General features: G+C 43.0%; 1 protein-coding gene across 1 annotated transcript; it reads left to right on the top strand.

Annotated features, from left to right (window-relative positions):
• The first annotated feature begins 20739 nt into the window (after positions 1–20739).
• LOC308164701 (uncharacterized protein) lies at positions 20740–23668 on the top strand. The gene is made up of 6 exons (XM_080550765.1): positions 20740–20939; positions 21317–21463; positions 21581–21811; positions 22138–22281; positions 22395–22644; positions 22785–23668. The coding sequence occupies exons 1-6, from the start codon at positions 20766–20768 to the stop codon at positions 23447–23449; spliced, it is 1611 nt and encodes a 536-aa protein (XP_080406891.1). The 5' UTR covers positions 20740–20765; the 3' UTR covers positions 23450–23668.
• The last annotated feature ends 331 nt before the right edge of the window (positions 23669–23999 follow it).

Genomic DNA, 23999 nt, shown 5'->3' with positions numbered 1-23999 from the left:
TGTAAATGTGAAATGAAAGGCTACATAGACAGCATGGTCCAGGTCGGCCCTGTCATGTGTAACCCCCCCCTCCCAGTACTTGTGTGTGTGTGTGTGTGTGTGTGTGTGTGTGTGTGTGTGTGTGTGTGTGTGTGTGTGCGTGTGTCTACGTGGAGGATACGAGGTCTGCAGGGACAGCAGCTGTGTGTGTGTGTGTGTGTGTGTGTGTGTGTGTGTGTGGAGGATACGAGGTCTGCAGTGACAGCAGTTGTGTGTGTGTGTGTGTGTGTGTGTGTGTGTGTGTGTGTGTGTGTGTGTGTGTGTGTGTGTGTGTGTGGAGGATACGAGGTCTGGAGTGACAGCAGTTGTGTGTGTGTGTGTGTAGGATACGAGGTCTTCAGTGACAGCAGCTGTGTGTGTGTGTGTGCGTGTGTGTGTGTGTGTGTGTGTGTGTGTGTGTGTGTGTGTGTGTGTGTGTGTGTGTAGGATACGAGGTCTGCAGTGACAGCAGCTGTGTGTGTGTGTGTGTGTGTGTCTGATTCAGTACAAAACATCTTACCATCTAGCGCAGCTATGTACAAGCATGCCAGAGTGTTACCAGAGTGGTTTGGTTTTGCCAATGATGTTTTTGCCAACATCCCAAATACACCTGATGTTGTCTTTGTTGACACCAGCCACAAGGAGGTGCTGATTGTAGAAGTAGGCTGCCCCTTTGACCTGTACATGGACCAGACTTTCCAGGACAAGTATATCAAATACCAACCACTGCTTGGTACGATAACCAGCTTTGGATACAAGTGCAAATTCAGCATACTTGTATTTGGAAGTCTGGGCCATGTATATAAATGCACCATGAGGGGTCTGAGAATTGCTGCAATGTCTAAAAGAAAGGCCAAACAGGTTGCCAAATTTTGCTCTGTCTCCGCTATTATTGGCAGCTTGGCCGTGTGGAGAAGGAGGTGTTATGTGTACCCTTAAGTGTTCAGTGCTGCTTAGCCCCGAAATATTTGATTCCCTGTTTGTATAATATAATTTGTGGAACCAAATAAAGTATTCAAATGTGTGGGGGGGGAGGATACGAGGTCTGCAGTGACAGCAGCTGTGTGTGTGTGTGTGTGTGTGTGTGTGTGTGTGTGTGTGTGTGTGTGTGTGTGTGTGTGGAGGATACGAGGTCTGCAGGGACAGCAGTTGGGCCACCAGTAGGTCCAGCTGGCTGCTGAGCTCCTGGGCGTTGGGGGGGGGGGCAGCGTCTGCAGGGGGGGGGAGATGAAGGGCCACTGGAGCTGAGTGAGGACCTCCTCAAAGTCACTGTGGAGGAGAGGAGGAGAGAAGGAGAGGAGGAGAGCAGGAGAGGAGGAGAGGAGGAGGAGAGGAGGAGAGGAGGGGAGGAGAGGAGGAGAGGAGGAGGAGAGGAGGAGGAGGGGAGGAGAGGAGGAGAGGAGGGGAGGAGAGGAGAGGAGGAGAGAAGGAGAGGAGGGGAGGAGAGGAGAGGAGGAGAGGAGGGGAGGAGAGGAGAGGAGGAGAGAAGGAGAGGAGGAGGAGGAGAGGAGGAGGAGAGGAGGAGGAGGGGAGGAGAGGAGGAGAGGAGGGGAGGAGAGGAGGAAGAGGAGAGGAGAGGAGGAGAGAAGGAGGAGAGGAGAGGAGAGGAGGAGAGGAGAGGAGAGGAGAGGAGGAGAGCAGGAGAAGAGGAGAGGAGGAGAGAAGGAGAGGAGGAGAGAAGGAGAGGAGGAGGAGGAGAGGAGAGGAGGAGGAGAGGAGGAGAGGAAGAGAGGAGGAGAGGAGGAGAGGAGGAGGAGGAGAAGAGACAGGAGGGTTAAAACATGACTACAAGGGGGGTGTTCCATCAATGTTGCTAAAGGAAAATCCAGAACCGCTGCACCCCTAGTTAACACACCTGATCAACTAATCACCTGCTCATTTTAAATATTGTGTCAGAAGCCCCCGGCCCCCCCAACGACACACACACTCCAAACTCTCCTCCCCCTCCCCACACACACACCAACCACACACACTCAACACTAGGGTTGGGTACCGAAAATCGGTACCGGTAGGTACCGGTTACTTTACATTCGGTATCTACCGTACCGAATTGCAAAGGAGATTTCGGTACCTAATTTCTGTACTTTTCTATCTCGCCCCCTGGTGTCCGGTGTCATGCAACAGTCAACTGGTGACTCGTGACGTGACATCGCCTGTTAAATTTCCACTCAGTGCGTGTCGTGGTAGTGAGCTGAGCAGTTGTGTTACGAGTTAAGAAGAGTGAGTGAAAGCATATATACTAAATTATTATATTATCTGAATTGTATTATTATTATTATTATTATTATTATTATTATCATCATCATATTATCGAATTTCGCTAGCTAGCCTAGCTACGAGGTCACCGAGAATGCCGAAGGCCCTAATGAAGCGTTCTAAAGTGTGGCTGCATTTCACCCGACTCGACGAAAACAATGCGAAGTGCTCAAAATGCTTAAAATCATTCGCGTGTAAAGCAGGGAACACATCTAACTTGATGAAACACCTGGCAACGCACAGGATACATTTAAGGGTAGAAGGGTGCACCGTGTTTGACAGCTTGCGCAACCCTTCGGCAAGCACCTCAAGCAGTCCCGGAGAGGGGGAGGGGGAGACCGCCATTCCCATTGAGGATGATGACAGCAGCATTTCCTCAGGTTAGTAATGTTTCCGTTTATTTCCGTTTATTTATTTAAAGAGGGGGACAGTGGACATTAATCAACAAGTCTGTTTCTAATCTTTCTATCAATGTAAATGCACTAGAGTTAGCCTAAGCTAGTTTTCATCGGCAGTCCCAATGTAGCCTAACCGTTGATCGCAAATCCTGCGTTTATTAAGTAGGCTATTCGCCCTCTATTAAATTATTTCTTGTTTTGTTTTATTTAACCAGGAAAGGGGGGGGGGGGGATTGAGAAATTAAACACATCTTATTCAAGAGGGTCCTATCCAAGACAGGCAGCAGCAAATATTTAGCTACAGTAACATTATTTAACCTATGTTTATATTGTTGGCTCTCCAGCTACAGCATCAGAGACGCCATTCACCTTGGCAAAGAAGGGAACTTTGACCAAAGACAAGGTGGAGGAAATTCACAGGGCTGTTACCAGGTTTGTGGTCAAGGGACTGCATTCCTTTTCCACTGTGGAATCTCCCTGTTTCAGGTAAAGTGACGTGAAAACAATATTTGTTTACTTTATGTTTATAAATCTGTGCCATTAGACAATTATGTCAAAACAAAAAAAAAGTCAAAATGACAATAAAAAGTCAGGAGAGGTGTCGTATTTTGCCAGAGAAGGCAAATATGCTGATCTTTTTGCAAAAGAATTGCTGAGGTGGGAGTTTTATTTTTATTTATTTTAATTTGAGTGTATATTTCACTGTAATATTATATATATGTATATTGTGCCTCAGTCAGCAGGGGTTTTATTTTCATTTATTTTAATTTGAGTGTATATTTAACAAATATATATTGTGCCTCAGCAATAAAAAAGTGAAAAGCTGTTTAATGTTGTCGACCGTGTTATTATTATATACAGTGGGGAGAACAAGTATTTGATACACTGCTGATTTTGCAGGTTTTCCCACTTAGAAAGAATGTAGAGGTCTGTAATTGTTATCATAGGTACACTTCAACTGTGAGAGACGGAATCTAAAACAAAAATCCAGAAAATCACATTGTATGACTTTTAAATAATTAATTTGCATTTTATTGTATGAAATAAGTATTTGATCACCTACCAACCAGTAATAATTCCGTCTCTCACAGACCTGTTAGTTTTTCTTTAAGAAGCCCTCCTATTCTCCACTCATTACCTGTATTAACTGCACCTGTTTGAACTCGTTACCTTTATAAAAGACACCTCTCCACACACTCAATCAATCAGACCCCAACCTCTCCACAATGGGCAAGACCAAAGAGCTTTCTAAGGACATCAGGGACAAAATTGTAGACCTGCACAAGGCTGGGATGGGCTACAGGACAATAGGGAAGCAGCTTGGTGAGAAGGCAACAACTGTTGGCGCAATTATTAGAAAATTGAAGAAATTTATGATGACGGTCAATCTCCCTCGGTTTGGGGCTCCATGCAAGATCTCACCTCGTGGGGCATCAATGATCATAAGAAAGGTGAGGGATCAGCCCAGAACTACACGGCAGGACCTGGTCAATGACCTGAAGAGAGCTGGGACCACAGTCTCAAAGAAAACTATCAGTAACACACTACGCCGTCAGGGATTAAAATCCTGTAGCGCACGCAAGGTCCCCCTGCTCAAGCCAGCGCATGTCCAGGCCCGTCTGAGGTTTGCCAATGATCATCTGGATGATCCAGAGGAGGAATGGGAGAAGGTCATGTGGTCTGATGAGACCAAAATAGAGCTTTTTGGCATAAACTCCACTCGCCGTGTTTGGAGGAAGAAGAAGGATGAGTACAACCCCAAGAACACCATCCCAACCGTGAAGCATGGAGGTGGAAACATCATTCTTTGGGGATGCTTTTCTGCAAAGGGGACAGGACGAATGCACCGTATTGAGGGGAGGATGGATGGGGCCAAGTATCGCGAGATCTTGGCCAATAACCTCCTTCCCTCAGTAAGAGCATTGAAGATGGGTCGTGGCTGGGTCTTCCAGCATGACAACGACCCGAAACACACAGCCAGGGCAACTAAGGAGTGGCTCCGTAAGAAGCATCTCAAGGTCCTGGAGTGGCCTAGCCAGTCTCCAGATCTGAACCCAATAGAAAATCTTTGGAGGGAGCTGAAAGTCCGTGTTGCCCAGCGACAGCCCCGAAACCTGAAGGATCTGGAGAAGATCTGTATGGAGGAGTGGGCCCAAATCCCTGCTGCAGTGTATCAAATACTTGTTCTCCCCACTGTATATGTCATTTAAAAAAATCAAAAGTACCGAATTAAGTACCGTTTCGGTACCGGTACCGTTTTTAAAGTATATACCGGTACCGGATAAAACCCAAACGATACCCAACCCTACTCAACACACACAAACTCTTCCCCATACACACACCCCCCCCACCTGGCCAGGCGGTCCTTGAGTATCTTGTGCCAGAAGCGCAGCGTGTCCCTGAGGAAGGTCTGCACCCCACCCACCCACCCACCCTAATGTTTTGTATTAGTATACATACATACATAGGAGATATTGGCAGGCTTAACACGTGTGTCTGTGTGTGTGGGGGGGGGGGTAATACTCTGCCTCACAGATGCATATGGGATCAAAGACGCAGACGTTGTTGCCGTGTTCATAGCAGCAGCCGTGGGAACCGTTACTCTGATGGGCGTCGTCTATTGCATCTACAACAGGTTCTACACCAAACACCCCTACCTGCACACTCAGCTGCGTGACGACTCAGGTAATACTACTGACATAATTCTATTCTATATACAAAGTTATTCTAAGTTTGGAATCTTTCTAGTGACATTAAATATATTGTCCTGGAAATGTTGCATATGACCGTAGACACTGAAGGTTCCAGGGGAGGCTGGTGGAGGTAGAAATCAGAGGACGGGCTTGTTGTAATGCATGGAATGGTACCAAACACACATGTTCTCCGGCATCGACCTCCACCAGCCTCCCCTCTGGTATGTTCTCTGATATTACTGGAACCAGTAAGTACTGTTATTTCTCATTTGTCGTTTTTCCCTCTGTTTCTGTCTGTCTGTCTGTCTGTTTCTCTAGAATTAATCCTCGATCTCCCGGAACCCCCGACCGTTGCCTTCTACGGCTCTGTAGGAGCGTTTGATAGAGAGAGAGAAATGTGGAAGAGAGCTGAGGATGATACCCCCTCTGTGATCACAGCGCCCCCCTGCTTGTCCCCTCCTCCCTCCGTGGGGCCCTACCCTCCTCTCTTCCTCTCATCCTACCATTTCAGGACCATATCTGCACGAGATCTGGAGAGGAGCTTCCTTTGATGTCACACACTGAAGCCAAAGACTTGGGAGGGACTAAGGCAATTATGAAGATGATCATTAAGAGTTATCATCATGCTCAATCACCATCATTTAAATCAATCAAAAAGGAGAGTCAAGTGTTGTTTTGTAGAAATTAGTGATAGTAGTGCATAAATTAATATACAGCTATTACAAACATGCAGATGATGGTACTATGACACATGCATACATTAATTAACATTACATCAATATACCTGGGCCAGAGTTGTAGGCTATATCATAAATGTCTTTAAATGCCTGTGATTATATTGTAAAATCCGCTGAGGAAACCAACCATCACACGTTATGAATGCATAATAAACTGAATGTCAACCCTTGTTGTCCCATTATGCCTTTCCTCTTTCCGGTGCACTTCCATCACGTTGTGTTATTGGGGACATACAGAAGACGATAGAAATGTACCATAATATAAATTAGCTATAAGCGCTTGTGCAACTGCAGGCTGTTCTATAGGTCCGTGTTATGGGGGCAGTTTGGGGTCTCCCCCCGACCTACCCCCACTAGAGGTATTAACCGATGAAGCAATAGGATAGGTGCCTACTGTACCCTTTACTGTGCAAGTCTTGAATTAGTATAACACTAGTTGTTACAAACAAGTTGTTCAGTATGATTTTGAGTCCTGTTGCTCTTTTTTTCCATCACCAACAAATATTTGTCTAGACCTGCGTCAGTTGGCCTTCTGTGACTAAACATGGCCTTGAAGAGCTGATTTGACAGGAATGCAAAGAAAGTCTGGTTCCTACAACCTCAACTTGTTTCCCACATCCATGTCTCAAACATGTAAGTCCTAATTATAACTGCTTTTGTGAATATTTGTTTTTATTTGCTTTTGTTTTACCTCAAGAGAACAGATGACTTAAACAAAATGATTGCCATTTGCTTAACCAATGCCCTCCCATTTATAGCCTTATAATAATATACTGTGTATATGATAAATGTTTATCAGTTTATTTGGTGGTTCACCATTTGTGCAGTCATTGAATACTGACATCGAATACATTTGCCAAGATAGCTTACATGGTTCATATCATATATAATAAATAGGAGAGTGAGAGGACATTGCAATGCTGTTTGCCTCTTGCAGTCAAACTGACACTCACTGGCTGAAGTGGTGCGCACATCTCACCACATCTCACCTAGCCTCCGTTTTTATTGACTGCTTTGTGACCTGAATGACACCACCTAGGCCACAGCCAGGCAACTGCCCCTGCCCCCAGCAGGATGCCCCCCCCCTCCCCCCTGCAATATTGACTAACTACAGCACCTTATATTTATGATAGATGTTAGTATATTTAGTAGTATATTAATAGTATATTATATATATATATTTATAAAACTGTACATATTGATTTGTAAATTGACCTGTACACACTGTTGCATCTCTATATAGTCCAACCTAATAGTATCGTTTTTACCCAACCTGCAAATGTCATCTGTGCATACCCCCCCCCCCCCCCCCCTGTGTGATTTTGTGTGATTTGAAACCTGCTCGTGTAATTTGTACATTTGTGTAGCACTTCTTAGGAGCCGGCAGGAACATTTCACTGTACATTGTACCTGTACGATATACACGTGACAAATAAAATTAACTTTGAACTTTGAACTTTGTACAAGTTCTACTCAACCACAACCAAAGATCAAAGCCTTTTTCATTATAAGAAAATATGTATCATTTTACATGCCTGTCTTGTCCACTCAACAGCTGAACAATATTTTTGGAGACAAAATTAATTATGCTTCTGACGAATGTTGTAGTCACGTTGTTTGTAGTAGGACGGTTACGTTCTAGGGTGCACAGCACGTGTTGCCTTGATAAGTCACGTGTTGCCTTGATCAGACACGTGTTGCCTTGATCAGTCACGTGTTGCCTTGATCAGTCACGTGGGGATTGGTGTGTATGAATGATGGGAGAGGTACTAGATATAAGAGTGCTCAAAATAAGGAGAGTGCAATAGATTTAACACTGGCTTCAATGGGAATTGCAGGTATCACAAATTGGGAAGTGTTAAGGGAGTCTACAGTGGGGAGTGATCATTACCCTATAAGTATTATGCTTGGAGTAGAAGTAAATCAAGAAGAGGACATTAAGATACCGAGATGGAAGTTGGATAAAGCTGACTGGGAGAACTTTCAGCAAATTAGTTGGGTCAAGGTTGAACCGTTACTTAGAGAGGAAATATTAGATGTGGATGAGTTTAATGAGAAGTTGGTGTCAGCCATTATAGAGTCAGTACAGGAAACAATACCGATGAGTAAAGGGTGTAAAGATAGGAAGAATGTACCTTGGTGGGATAAAGAGTGTTGGCAAGCAGTTAAGCATAGGAATAGTTCATTTAGACAGTTGAAAAAACATCATTCTCTGGAATCATTAATTCAATATAAAAGGGCACAAGCAGTAGTTAGGAAAACTATAAAAACAGCTAAACGGACATACTGGAGGAAATATTGTAATACGATAGGAAGAGAGACTAAGCTGTCTGATATATGGGGAATGATCCGAAGAATGAGTGGAATTAAAAGGAATTATGTAATACCAGTGTTGACAGGTAGCAATAAATCAGCAGTCAGTAATAAAGATAAGGCAGAACTTCTGGCAGAAACACTAGTGAAAGTTCACAGTTCAGGAAATTTAACAGTAAATGCTAGACACCGTAGGGATACAATTCTTGCTCAGAATATAGATGTTAATGTAAAGAAGAGTGCAACAAGGGATAGTTTAGATTTACCTTTTACATTGCTTGAATTAAAAAGGGCTGTAAATGTGAGGAGGCAATCATCACCAGGGAAGTATGGTATTTGCTATAGTATGTTAGCTCATATGAAGGATCATGCATTATATTTAGTATTAAAGTTGTTTAATAAAGTGTGGGAATCAGGTAAAATTCCAAACAAATGGAAACACTCAATCATTGTATTTTAAAACCAGGTAAAGACCCATCAGATCCATCAAGCTATAGACCAATAGCACTTACATCACAGTTAGGGAAAACTATGGAGCGAATGATTACAGAAAGGCTAACATACTATTTAGAAAGTAAAGAGTTGTTCTCTCCTTTTCAAAGTGGGTTCCGTAGAGGAAGAAATACTATGGATTCCATTTTACGTCTTGAGTCAGAAATTAGGAAAGCTCAAACTTACAAAGAAATGGTGTTAGCTGTCTTTTTCGATGTTGAGAAAGCTTATGATATGTTGTGGAAGGAAGGATTGCTAATCAAATTAAGTAAACTGGGGGTAGATGGTAGGTTATATAACTGGGTGTTAGATTTTCTTTTTGGTAGGACAATACAGATAAGGGTAGGGACAGAACATTCAAAGGAATACAGGGTTGAGAATGGGACTCCACAGGGGAGTGTTTGTAGTCCAGTATTATTCAATGTCATGATTAATGACATCTTTGAACAAATAGAAAAAGGAATAGGGAAGTCTTTGTATGCAGATGACGGGACCTTATGGATAAGGGGGCGGAATCTGAGATACATAGAGAAGAAAATGCAGATTGCAATTGAGAAGGTGGAACAATGGGCAAATGAGTGGGGGTTCAAATTATCTATACCTAAAACACAGGTAATAGTTTTTTCTAAACGATCGAGAGAAGTGTCATTGAAATTATATGGGCATACTTTAGAACAGGTTAATGTAATTAGATTCCTTGGTGTTTTATTTGATGAAAAGTTGACCTGGAAACAGCACACGGATAAAGTAAAAGATAAATGTAAAAAGGTCAATAACCTGTTAAGATGCCTGTCAGGGAGAGATTGGGGAGCAAGCAGAGCAGCATTGTTTAATGTGTATCAGGCATTGATGAGGGCTTCTCTAGATTATGGATGTTTAGGATACATGTCAGCAGCAGTAAGCCATCTTAAAAAGTTGGATGTGCAACAAACACAAGGACTTAGAATATGTAGTGGAGCTTTTAAAACATCCCCAGTAGCAGCAATACAAGTTGAAGTTGGGGAACAGCCACTGTGGATACGCAGAATTAAACTTTTGTTAGCTTACTGGGTTAATCTCCAAGGTCAGAATAGTTCACATCCAACTAGGTCTATTGTACAAGATTGTTGGGAGCATAATAAGACTCATTATATGAGTTTTGGATGGATAGGGAATACAATAGCAAAAAGATACGATTTAGATAAATTGCGGTATAGTCCAGTAATCCCGCATTCAATTATTCCACCCTGGTTATATGTGAATCCATTAGTAGATTTAGATATACAACAAGAACTACGAAAGAAATCCAAACATGCCCATCCTGGGAATGTGGTACAAAACTATATTGGTCAGCACTATACAGGCAAGTTCTTAATTTTTACAGATGGCTCAAAAGACCCAGAGACAGGACGTACAGGAGCTGCAGTATTCTTCCCACAGTATAAAACAGGAATTAAAAAAAGAACCACTGATCATTTATCAGTGTACACAGTGGAGCTTCTAGCAATATTGATAGCATTAGAATGGTTGGTAGAGAATAGGGTTAGTAATGCACTCATTGCCTCTGACAGTTGGGCAGCACTGTCAAGTATCAGATCGTTGAAATCATGCAGACAGGATATTGTTTTCAAGATCCATCATTTAATTTATGTAATATATAGTATGGATATCACTGTTTGCTTTGTTTGGGTTCCTGCTCATGTAGGGGTAGAAGGAAATGAAGATGCGGATATATTAGCTAAGCAATCAATTAAGTCACAAACAATAGAAATGGATATTCCACTTAGTAAAGCTGAGGTAAAATCAATCATTAAAATACACATGCAGGAACTATGGCAAGAAAACTGGAACAGAAATGAAACAGGAAGGCATTTGTTTAACATTCAAAAGAAAGTCGGAATAGGAAGTAGGATGGGCAGGAACCGGAAAGAAGAGACAGTGATATCCCGGCTCAGGATAGGTCATACTGGGTTGAATGACACACTTTACAGAATAGGAAAACACCCAAACGGCATTTGTGCACACTGCAATAACCCGGAATCTGTTCAGCATGTGCTGCTGGAATGTGGAAAATATGAAGAACAGAGAAAGCTCCTGAAAACAGCAATTCAGAAGGTTACGTTAAGGTTTACTGTAGGGAACTTACTTGGAAACACAGTTAAAGTAAATAACCAGTTAATTAAATATTTGAAAGAAACAGGATTGATAGGTAGGATTTAACTCTACCCCTCCCCACCATTTTGTTTATTTGTTTCATTTACATTTTCCCCCCTGTCAAGCTAACGTTCCACACAGTCCGGTAGGGGGTGGTAATGCGCCACACAGTCCAGTAGGTGGCGGTAATGCACCTTAAGCTGGTTGCCAACCGCCAATCAAATAAAAAGAAGAAGAAGAAGAAGATCAGTCACGTGTTGCCTTGATCAGACAGCTGGGAAATAATTTCGTAGGAACACGCAGTTGGATTTTAGAGGCGTCTGACACCTGACACGAGACTAGTCCTCCATCTCGCTGTATGGAAGTTATACAGTTACAGCAGCTTGTCAATTCTTCCGGATTATCATGTTTACCTCCGAAAGTTTGACTGGACTTCTCCTCGCAGACCACGTAAGTTGTTAATATATCATTAATTGCTCATAGATGAACAGTAGTAGGCCTGGGCCTAGGCCTCTATACAGACCTCGGCCTCTGATACAACCACACTGTCGGCCCGTTGTTAATGCTGGTGTTTCCCATTATTTTATTTGTATTTTGTATTTTTATGTAGGCTAGCCTATGTTCAAACGTTATGCTCAGATATGTGTTCAAAGACTCCGTGTTGTAAAACAGCTGCGTTGACGCTGAACACCTGTGTAGGCCTAGACTAGGCTGTGGAGGCCAAAGTTGATCAGAAAACGATAAAGAATCGAACCGGTAAATCAGAATTGGTCGCGATAACATCTTATGCTATGGTGAGTTTGAGTGTTTGCATTGTTTTATGTTATTAAAATTGTCTGCCTTTTTTTGTGTTAAAAAGAGAATTAGTATGATCTCCTCGTGAAGTGGTGGATTTTGGTGGGGGCCCATTTTCACCATGTGGGAAAACTAGGGTTAGGGTTAGGTGCTAGGGTTAAGGTTGTGGGTAGGGTTAGGGTTGGGGTTAGACATGCCAGCATGTACCAAGTCGACGTAGCACCTAACCCTAACCCTAGTTTCCCCACAGGTACCGTCTCTTGTCAGCTCACGCAGAAATCCGCTAATTAATTGTGGACATCGTGGTCCGTCGCCATTTTGGTGCACCCTCTTCTCAGTTTTGAATGGCGTGTTTGTTTGCATCCAACCAATTGTCTCAGATGAGATGAATCTCATGATAGATGGTGGTAGAATAATCATAATTGCCTTTTAGATTTGTGTTCGTTTGTCTCCAAGATAATTCCCTCTGCCTGATGTGTATCCATCTATGATAAGGTGCCTGTCTGCTACGTATGTTTGTACATCTCTAGACTATGGAGCTGTATGTTCAATTAATCATCCTACCCTCTACGTTTGGTCTTAATTGTGATCAAGAAAATGTCCGCTCTTAAGACGCAAGATAGATCTTTTCTAATTCTATGTGAATAGGCAATGTTAAGTTAGGCATATGTATGTGCAAGGGTGATATTGAGTGATTGCATGTTGGCGCTTTTTACAATTATTATAATGCTCTGCCTTTTTTTTGTGTTTAAAGATAGTGTAAGTAAGTAAGTTACAGTAGTTGAAGGGTATACCGCCGTCCACTAGGTGGCAGTATTTCGCTTGTTATGCTGTCCAGCTCATTGAGGAGCGTATTTCTTCAGTAGTGTAGTATTTAGTGTATTATTTATCTCCTTGTAAAGTGGTGGATGATGTCTCTACGGCGCACCCCTCCTCACGGTTACGTTCTAGGGTGCACAGAACGTGTTGCCTTGATCAGACACGTGTTGCCTTGATCAGTCACGTGTTGCCTTGATCAGACACGTGTTGCCTTGATCAGTCACGTGTTGCCTTGATCAGACGGCTGGGAAATAATTTCGTAGGAACACGCAGTTGGATTTTAGAGACGTCTGACACCTGACACGAGACTAGTCCTCCATCTCGCTGTATGGAAGTTATACAGTTACAACAGCTTGTCAATTCTTCCGGATTATCATGTTTACCTCCGAAAGTTTGACTGGACTTCTCCTCGCAGAGAAAAGTAAGTTATTGATAATAGATGAACATTAGTAGGCCTGGGCCTAGGCCTCTATACAGATAGAGGCCTACTATCACCGTTGTTAATGCTGGTGTTTCCCATTATTTGTATTTGTATTTGTATTTTTATGTAGACTAGCCTATGTTCAAACGTTATGCTCAGATATGTGTTAAAAGACTCCGTGTCGTAAAACAGCTGCGTTGACGCTGAACACCTATCTCCGTTTAGAATGATAAGGTTCTATCTCCGTTTAGAATAAGGTTCTATCTCCGTTTAGAATGATAAGGTTCTATCTCTGTTTAGAATGATAAGGTTCTATCTCCGTTTAGAATAAGGTTCTATCTCCGTTTAGAATAATGTTCTATCTCCGTTTAGAATGACAAGGTTCTATCTCTGTTAAGAATGATAAGGTTCTATCTCCGTTTAGAATGATAAGGTTCTATCTCTGTTTAGAATTATAAGGTTCTATCTCTGTTTAGAATGATAAGGTTCTATCTCAGTTTAGAATGATAAGGTTCTATCTCTGTTTAGAATGATAAGGTTCTATCTCCGTTTAGAATGATAAGGTTCTATCTCCGTTTAGAATGATAAGGTTCTTTAGACACTATGTTCTATGCTATATGATGGCTACTGCCTGATGTCTGCATGTTTGTAGCATTTCTCTATTGTTTTTTCTTCTGTTAAGTAGATATTGTAAATATTTCATGTACTTTGGTGTTTCCTGTCTGAAACATGAACACATGTTTTTTGTAGTCCACTAAATCTAGGACTACAATTCCCTTGATGCCTAGCCACTAGGTGAAATAGTGTGACACAGATGTTGTGCATTGGCTAATTAAGTGATGTTGTTTGAAGCCTTTATACCACTGCATTCACTTGTCTGCTTTATCCCTGAAGAAGGTTTATGACTGAAAGCTCGTGCAATAAACTACGTTTTTTTTTGCACATATTTGAGTGTGCGGACAGATGCTGTTTTTTTGCACTATTGATACTCTTAAATTCCAGCACCTCAGCTCAAGTCTGATCACGGATGAGCGGTGGTATTTTCATTCTTTTAACAGCTAAATGGTTAAAATGTAAATGTGGTAACATGTAAACAGTAGTGATCTGGTATTGGTTGTGACTAATGTAAGATTTTGCCTGACTTCAGCTCCTGTGGAAAAGCCCTCTGGTACTCCAGTACAGAATCACATGGCCTCTGGTCCTGAGGACCCCGTCCCTGACAGCTCAGGGGGACACCAGGATCAAGGATGTCTGCACATGGAACTCACACAACCTGAGCCACAGCTCATCCAACAAGGGCAGCTATTTGAAAAATGTGTCATAAAAGTGAGTCTGTTTCTCTTTTTACCTCATAAATATTCTGTATGTGATTCAATTCAATTCAACTTTATTTGCCATGTGCAGTGCACTAGGAACATGATTGAGTATTCTCCATGCTAAACAAGCTACAGTACATACAACAACAAGACGACAATACTCAAGACAAAATATACAGTACCAATATGAGTGGATATTATGAATAAATATACTGTACAACTAAGTGCAAGAACATGTAAAGTGCAAGGTGAAACTGTAACATTACTTTAAATGCTTGTAGTAGTTCCCTCCTACTAGAAGTCATGTTTTTTTGTGAAGAACATTTAATGAGATATTTAATGATATTGGTCTCATTGCACTTCACATTATATGAATGGGAACTCACCCAATCACCACTAGTGAATGTGTTGTGTTTGATTGGCCACGATGCAGCTGGAGGAGAAGCTCAGGCAGCGTATCCTGGAGAACGGCCATGCGGGAACCGTCAGTGAGGAGCTGAAGGCCAATCTTCGCCAGGTCAGTTTACATTTTCCCAAAGCGACTTACAATAAGTACATTTGTTTAAGTAAACGAGTCAGGAGCCAGACTATTGAGTTGCTCCTTTATGGGTTACACCTTAACTGCTCCTCCTGAGACATTCACTACCCCCCAGCACTGTGTCTCCTGAGACACCCGCTTTCCCCCTTTTACTGTGTCCCCCAAGACTTCTACTGCCCCCCTTGTACTGTCTCTCTGTTCTCCAGTGTCTATAGATATTTTTAAAAATCACTGAGACTGCCAATGGCCCCTGGCCTGAGCTAGATTACTCTTCCTGATACGCCTGGTGGATTGATGATTCACTTGCTTAGTCAAATGTATTGATTGTAAGTCGCTTTGGAATAAGGCGTCTGCTAAATGCCAAAAATGTAAATGTAATGTAAATGGGTGGATACCGAAATCATTGAAATCTCCTAATGTTCTAGTCACACGTGATGGTGACTGAAGATTCTAACATCAGTGTGATTCCTTCTTTATAGGTTGTTGCTCAGAACAGTGAAGGAATATCAATTCATGATCTTCATGCCGAATACAAGGTAATTATACTAGTTTCCTTTATTACACACCTCTGATCTGCCAACCTTGTGATCATTAGACGGTGACTCTACCTCCTGCTGGCCACATGTCATAAGTCCATTTACCATTTCCCCCTGGTCAACAGAGGATGTTTGGGGAGGAGCTCCCAGTGGCCAAGAGTGGCTTCCTGAGTGTGACTGAGATGGTGGGGGCGCTGAGCGACACGCTGCACCTGCGGCCTGTGGCCGGGGACGAGGGCCCCAGCTGGATGATCACCCACATCCAACACACCGGCCAAATGCAACCAGGTCAGCTGGATGGTTTCACGTTTTATTGTTTTGTCACATTATACAAGTGTAAGAGAGTAGAAATCTTTGGCTTCGTTTCCTTGACATTGCAGCACAAAGACAAATAAGTCAAGATAAATAAAGTGCCAATAGATATAAGACATAAGTGAGAGAATTGGACAAGTGACAAGTACTAGTCTGCTAAATGGCTAAAATGTAAAAATGCATCCTATCTATTCTATTCAGCTAATACCATTGCATTCCCACATTATTGAGAGATCACTGAGAGATCACAGCCATTTGTCCCATTGGGGGAAGGGTCATTTGAAGATAGGGGGGGCAGAACTGAGTACTGTATCTTATAGCTCATGGCGTTCTATAAACGCAGCACCCTCCCTGATGTTTTTGTCCAGGGGCTGTAGAGCCCGACAGCCCCAGGGATGCTGAGCAGGGTGACGGTCTGAACCCCTCCAGCCAGGGGTACTACTTCAGCTCTGGGGAGTCGCCCTGGGAGGGGCGCAGAGAGGAGGAGGACGGGGAGGACCCTGCCGACTTGATGTCAGAGACAGACCTCCGCATCACCACCACGACGTTCCAACAGGTGAGAGACGAGACCCGTCTTGTGACGTTAGAATTATAAGGTTCTATCTACATGTTTGGTCAAAATTGCATTTTTACATAATCTGATCCATTAGGTGTTTATTAATGCCTGTGTGGTGTTATGTCTGTACATCTTCTTTGGTGATTGTTAAATGTTCAAGGACAACCCCATTCAATCCACAAGAAGTCTCTTTGTGGTGACAATAAAAACGTGTGCGTGTGTGTATACACGCACATTCATGTGTGTGTGTGTGTGTTTGTGGACACTCATGGCTGTGTGTTTCTACCCCCTCTAGATGGTGGCCATGTTCCCTGCCGTGCAGGTACGGTGTATGGCAGGTATGGTTCCTCTCGACGCCCTGCGGGGCCAGCGCCTGAGGGCCCCCACGCCCAGGGACCCTGGGGAGGTGATCGCTGTGCTGGTGGAGCATGTGGAGTCACCCAGCAACTTCTACATCCGCTTCCACGAGACCCAGGAGGCCCGCGCCCTGGAGAGCATGATGGTGGAGATGAGGTGAGGAGACGGTGCCGCTTAGACCGGGGAGGAAACATGATTGAATCAGAATCAGAAGACTTTATTGCCATGACATGTAAACATGTTAGGAATTTGGTTTGGGACAGTAGAGCGCAGTTTACAACAGGACAGGTGCAAGACAGGACAAGACAGTGCAAACCAACATCATTCAGGGGTGCAAACTTGTCACCTTTCTGCTAAATTAGCCGTTTTTATCTCAAAATAGGTCATCCATGTGAATTGTGTAGATCTGCAAAAAAAAATGTTTTGGGTGTGGTGGGGGGGGGGGGTGTCTAAGTCTCATCCATGTCACATGATGCACAAGCTAGCTAATCTCCCTGTCTGCTAAACTCTGCTGCAGTTGAAATAACGTTTAGCTTCAGGGAGCTAGGTACAGTTCCAGACAGCATAGAGAACACAGTCACGGTAAACTGTTTTAGAAGTAATTCTGCAGGTGTTGAGGTCAGGGCTGCTGCTACTTACACACGCATCATTGTTAGACCACCGTTAGTGCTAGCGATATCTATTTAACACCATTAGTGCTAGCGCTATTCAAAGGTTAGCCACAAAAAAAATGTGTCACCTTTTTGGGCCATCACCAGTTTGCACCCCTGATGTTATTAATGAAGAATTGTCTGTTTCTGCTATCCTCCAAGGAGCATTATTATGATGGCGAGAGTGGCACTGGATACCTGGCCTGGAGGATCAAAACTGTTCAGAGAAGCACTGCTAAAGACAGACGAGCTTCATTTGGAGGTAACTGTAATTATATTGTAAAAATGTATGGAACAAAACCGTTACAAGATTTTTTGCACATAATGTTTGTCCAGCCAATAATAAAATAAATAAATACAAATTCTAAAGTTGGGTCAAATCCAAGTTGCTGAAAGTGTTTTAAAATGTACATATTTGTCATCAGTATTGAGCAGGTATTTTCCCATATTGTGTAGCTTCAGCAGAAAGACCATTTGGTAACAACATTTCTGGAGGACCAACTGACAGACGAGAGTCACAATATGTACCAGAGACTGCCCTGAGCGAAGATCAGTGCAAAGAAGCAATCGCACTAATGAGACATGCAGCTGATGAGGACATGGTCAAGAAGAAGATGAAGGTGACATTTGCCTATCGCCGCAACTTGGTCCTTAATCCCCAGCAGTCAAGCGACATACTTTCAGAATTTCCACGCTTCAGGGATGTCAAAGGCTTGGTAATTATGTCATTATTTTGACAGCGTTATGACCATTATTGAGTAGTTTTGAATAGTAGATGGGTATTGTAGTGATGCATGAATAACTAGCACCTGTTAACTTTGGTTGGCTGTAAAATTCTGAGATTGTCCCCCAATACCTTTACCCCAGGTTGAACAGGATTTCCTTCTGATGTTTGGAGAGGATGCATCAGGCAAGTTTCTGGAGAGGTGGACGACCACATTCAAGAAAAAGATTATCCAACAATGCAGAAAGCTCCCATCCATCAGTGAACTTGAAGAACTCCTGCTGGCTGCTGATCCTCCTGAGGATGGCACTGAAGCGGATTTTGACTTTGGTAAGCTGTAAGGATACTGACGTTGTATGGCACTCATAGACTTGTATCGACATCGGGCCCTAATTTATTGACTGCGTTTGGGTTAAGGCATTGCCCGTCAATAAATGAGGGCCCATAATGTATCATGTCTAAACATATATCAACATAATACTAATTCTCATTTCTAATAAGAAAGTGCATCCAAACTTTTGACTGGTTCTGTATATTGAACAAGGACTCAAACGCACTGAAGTCTTTGGCTCAGCTATAAGGATTTGTAGTGGGAGAGCTTCTTGTGATTATATAGAAATGCTATCTTTTCTGTATTTTGTAAAAATGCTGCTGACAGTGCAAGTCAAGTGCAATTCTGTGTTGCAGGTTGGGACAGTGACCTCTCATCAATTTTACTGCTGTCACACCTGATTCCACCGACTGCTCAGGGTCGGAAGAGACCAGGGAAGGTGTCGGCCTCCCAAGCGGAGAAGCATCTTGTGGTCTTCAAGAAGGTTTGTGTGTATTTATAATTATTTTTAAATTATTATGTTTTTTTTTTAATGATGAGAATAATTTTTTATTACAACCATGTAATACTAATCGGCACTCCATGTGTATTTGTCTTCTCAGACTGGAACAAGCATCCAAGAGAATCTCGATGCCATCACTACGAGCACTCAACCCTATCTCCTGGCTGTTGGCGTTAAGAAGAATGCAATCCACCAGTTCTTCATCATTCTCGGCAAGAATGCCATACCTTGCAGGTCAACCTCTTCTCTTGGTGCTTTTGATTAACTATTCAAGGCACATTTTGTGTTTGGCACATCATACAACACCATGCTCCACAACATGTACCTGTTCATCCAGACCACTGTGTATAACATTGATGTTGGTAAAGTCAAAGAGAGTCCTCGTGTTGCTGAAGTTAGGGCAAGGTTGCTTCATTAGTGCTTGAATTTCTCCTCCATTATGCAGTGTTTTGTTTGTTTAAGTTACAGGGTTTCCGCGGATCCTTAAAAAGTCTTAAAAAGTCTTAAATTCATGTATATAAAATTAATGCCTTAAAATGTCTTAAATTCATTACAAATGTCTTAAACTGGTCTTAAATACTTTACCCAAACGTCTTAAAATTGTCGGGGCAGGACTATTTAATTTTACTTTTTCTCGCGGCATTTTTCTATTGAGCAAACGTTTAATTTCATTGAGTAGCGCGCAGACTCCTCCCCCTTGCGTTCCTTTGGTTATAGTCAGCTGCAGTGCTTGCTACCTAGCATTAGCCAGTCTGCGAGATGGGGAAGTGCAAGTTCAACGAGAGGTGGCTTGACGACAGAAGATTTTGCGATTGGCTTAAGTCCACCGGCTACCCAGAAGAAGCAAGATGCACTGTGTGTAGGAAAACATTCAAACTCGGCACCATGGGCATTAAGGCGGTTGAGAGCCACCTAAAAAGCGAGAGGCATAAAACGGCTGCTAAAGGCCAACAGCAGACGCCAGGAATCTCCCAGTTCTGCGTGTCTGCCCCGGGCTCAGCGCCCCAGACAACGGCTGCCGCTGCTAGCAGCACTGCTAGCGATCTCAGAGCAACGTTTGGTGGAACACCTACACTGAAATCGGAGATTGTGTGGGTTCTCAATACAGTGGTAAAGCACCAGTCCTACTCCTCCAACGAGGGGATTGGAGATATCTTTCGGATTATGTTTCCCGACTCCCAAATCGCCACTACATTTGCTTGTGGAAAGGACAAGGCGTCATACATAATACGTTTCGGATTAGCTCCTTACGTCAGAAACGAGCTGATCGCGAATGTGAACGAGTCAGTTTTTGTTCTAATGTTTGACGAGAGTTTGAATCATGCCACAAAAAACAAGCAACTCGACGTGCACGTGCGGTATTGGGTCGGCGATCAAGTGGAGTCGCGTTACCTGGGCTCGCAGTTCATGGGACACGCTAAAGCTCAAGATTTACTGCAACACTTCAAGGTAAGTGCATTTTGTCAATGACAAAGTATTAGCTTTACATTAATTTTGGCAGATACTGGCAATGTCATGTAGATTCAGTATAATAGTAGGCGTACCATAGGGAATGATGCGGTGTAGTCTAGTCATTTCCACGTTATAGAGAGCCACAGAGAGGGAGAGGGGACGCGGGAGCGGGCGGGGGGATGGTGGGGAGAGAGAGTATCTAAGGGCGTAGGGAGAGGGAGTAGATGGATGAGTTATAGTTTGTTAACTGAGGATGTGTGCAGACAGAATGTTAAAGTACATTGAACCATTGGCAATCATGCTATTATTATTGTTATTATAGTCATCATTATCATCATCATTTATTATTATTGTTATTATTCTCATCATATTCATGTCATTCTCAGGAGTGTGTGGAGAGACTGAACCTGAGGAACATGGTGTCCATCTCCATGGATGGACCCAATGTTAACTGGAAGTTTCTGGAGCTTCTACAGCAAGAGCATGCTGAGCAGTATGGTGGTGCCCAGCTGGTTGTTGTGGGTAGCTGTGGGCTCCATACCCTACACAACGCATTCAAGTGTGGATTCTCCATGTGGCAACTGGAGAAGGTAAGATGATTATAACTATGAGAAGTAATCTTTCATTTGTCCCACAAGGCAAATTGGAATATTACAGCAAGTGGACACTTGACAGGATTTAAAGAGAGCATGAATTTACAGATGTTTCATACTATTAACTCCTAAGTTATTTTTCTAAGGGTTTATGCAATCAAAAGTGTCTGCACACATTATGTGTACAGTTCAGTCATTCTGTCAGTTTAGTTCTGGTATGTGTCTGTGTGTGTGTGGTCTACTGGGGAGCGCTGCTGGTTGAGCAGTCTGATAGGGCAGTGAGGAAGGACCTGCAGTATTGCTCCCTTACACACTTTGTGTCATTCCCCATGAGAGATGATGGCTAATTCAGCATTCTCCTCTCTCCCACCAAGGTGTTGAGAGCAATGCACTTTGTTTTCCACAATACACCAGCGAGGAGGGATGACTTCATTGCCCTCACCAAATCCTCAGTCTTCCCATTACCATTCTGTGGCCATCGGTGGATTGAGAACCTGCCAGTTGTGGAGAGGGCTATAGAGGTAATTAAAATCTTGATTTATATAGCACCTTTCTAAACAAAGTTACAAGGTGCTGCACAATGTATGATAAAATAGACATGCATGATAAAATAATACATACACATGGTGGAATTAAAGGTATGGCCATCACTGGTGAAGTATGTGGATGCAGTGAAGACAAAAAAGTTGCCAAACCCTGGGACAGCGTCATTTGACACCATCGAAGCAGCCCAGGGAGATCCGCTCATCTTGCCCAAGCTACAGTTCTTCATGGCCATCTCAAGGACCTTCACTCCCTTTCTCACAAAGTACCAGACTGACACACCAGTCATGCCATTCCTTGGCAAAGATTTGGCTGACTTGTCCAAGGTAATCAAATTAATAATGAACAATCAACAACAAAAGCAAAACAAGTTGAGTGTGTGTGGGCATGCTGAATGTGTGTGTGAGCAGGGAGAAATGGCAGATGCTACTGGGTGGCTTGATTAATTAAACTCGTCCTTAGTCAATACATAAAATTACTGAAAGATTATGTTTTGGCTAAGTAAAGGTTACTTATCATACTGTTATTGATATATTGCATATGTGATATGATATTATTTTAAATAACTATATAGAAATGCATTTCATGGTTAATGTGGTTATCAAAGGTACTTGCTTTACAATCATCATGCATTTTCTTGTTACCCTTTCAGAGTGTGCTGAGGCGTTTCGTCAAGAGGGAGCATCTCAATGACATCACTCCACTGCAGCTGGTCAGGCTGGATGTCGCTGATCAGAAGAGCTGGGTCAACCCGAAGGAAGCCGACATAGGCCTGGGTGCTGAGGCAGCCCTCAAGGTAATTTAGATGTATTACTTAACTTTATATCAAATGATGGTCCATATACAGGCAGGAGAGAATACTGTGTTAGGCCATTCAGTTGTATTTAAAACACATTACCCATCTGTCAGGACCTCCAGAGAAAGGGGACCGTAGGGGAGCTCACTGCCCTAGAGTTTAGGAAGGACTGCATGACGGGTATGTCAAATATCCTAAAGAAAGTCCAGGACAGGAGCCCCCTGAAGTACCCCATCGTGAGACAGATGGCATGTCTGGACCCCACAGTCATGTACGCCAACCCAGACGGATGCCAGGGAAGAATGAAAAGTCTAGTGCAGAAGTTACTGCAAGACAAGCAGTTGTCTGGAGGTGTCTCTGCTGGTATGAATAGTTAATAGAAAAGCTGGAAATGTTGTCCCTGATTATTAGCCAATGGACAATTGGACATAAGCCTGTCTGCTAATCAGGATTAATCATGTAAATAATATTTCACATATTTCCTTTCATCTGTTTTGTTATAGGTGATGTGATTATCCAACAGTTTGGGAACTTCCTGTCTGTTGAGGCTAAAAACGAGCACTTCCTGTCCTTCCGGCCCATGGAAACCAGGCTTGACGTGTTCCTGCATGGCTACCTCAGCCAACCCTACCCTGAGCTCTGGGGTTTCTGTCAGAAGCTTCTTCTCCTATCCCATGGGCAGGCGACAGTCGAGAGAGGCTTCTCCATTAACAAGGAGGTGGAGACCGTTAACATTCAGGAGGACACTGTCATTGCCCAGAGACTGGTCTGTGACTATGTTGCAGTTTGTGGGGGGGTTGCCAATGTCCCTCTCACCAAGGAGCTGCTAACTTCGGTGGGATCAGCAAGGTCAAAGTACAGAGAACACCTAGACCTGGAGAAGAGGAAGAGGCAAAGCGCTGCACAAGGGCAGAAAAGAAAAGCAGCAGAAGAGCACATCATCGAGCTGAAAAGGAAGAAGCAAACTCTTCTAGTGGTATCTGATTCTCTGGAGAAGGATGCAGACAAGTTTGCTGAGCAAGCTGAGGGGAAGTCCGGCACCTTGATGGCTCAGCTCATCACAAAGTCTAACGTCCTCAGGAAGAGATACAAAGAAAAAATGTGTGATTTGAAAAAAATAGAGGCAGAACTGGAGAGTAAGGCCACAGAATTGAGGCTCATGCCGTGAGTGTGTTAAGTAGATGGGGTTTTTTTGTTAGATGTTTCCGACCAACTAATTGCACTTTTAATTTAATTAAGTTATTGAACCAGAGCTTTTATGTTCAATAAACAAAACAAGTAAACTTGAATGAGTCTCATTGATTGACATGCTATGCTTGTATTGTAGTACAGTGGAATCCCCTAACCATCGCATATATATATTTTTTCGGTCTTAAATTCCATTTAAAGTGGCATTAAAAAGGTCTTAAAAAGTCTTAAATTGAACTTGCTGAAACCTGCAGAAACCCTGAGTTAACAAGTTCAAATATGCTTATTAGGCATATACGATCAGTTCACGGTTACTTGCCTGGAATAAGTGAAATATAATATAATTAATATCATGTGTGAATAATAACTCAACACAGTAATATCCACAGTTCATGGAACACTTAGCGCCCGGTGTTTCGCCCTTTCGGCTCTACGTTGCTGTCGTATATGTTCCCATTTTGGAAACACTGAGAACATTTTTCAAAACCCAGAACTTGCAGACATGTTCAAGCCCAGGCACATTCACAAGG

Source organism: Nansenia antarctica, assembly GCF_963989245.1.
Source record: "Nansenia antarctica genome assembly, contig: SUPER_8_unloc_1, whole genome shotgun sequence".
Lineage (NCBI taxonomy): Eukaryota > Metazoa > Chordata > Actinopteri > Argentiniformes > Microstomatidae > Nansenia > Nansenia antarctica.
Note: the sequence above shows the minus strand (reverse complement) of the source record. Positions and strands in the feature narration are given on the sequence as shown.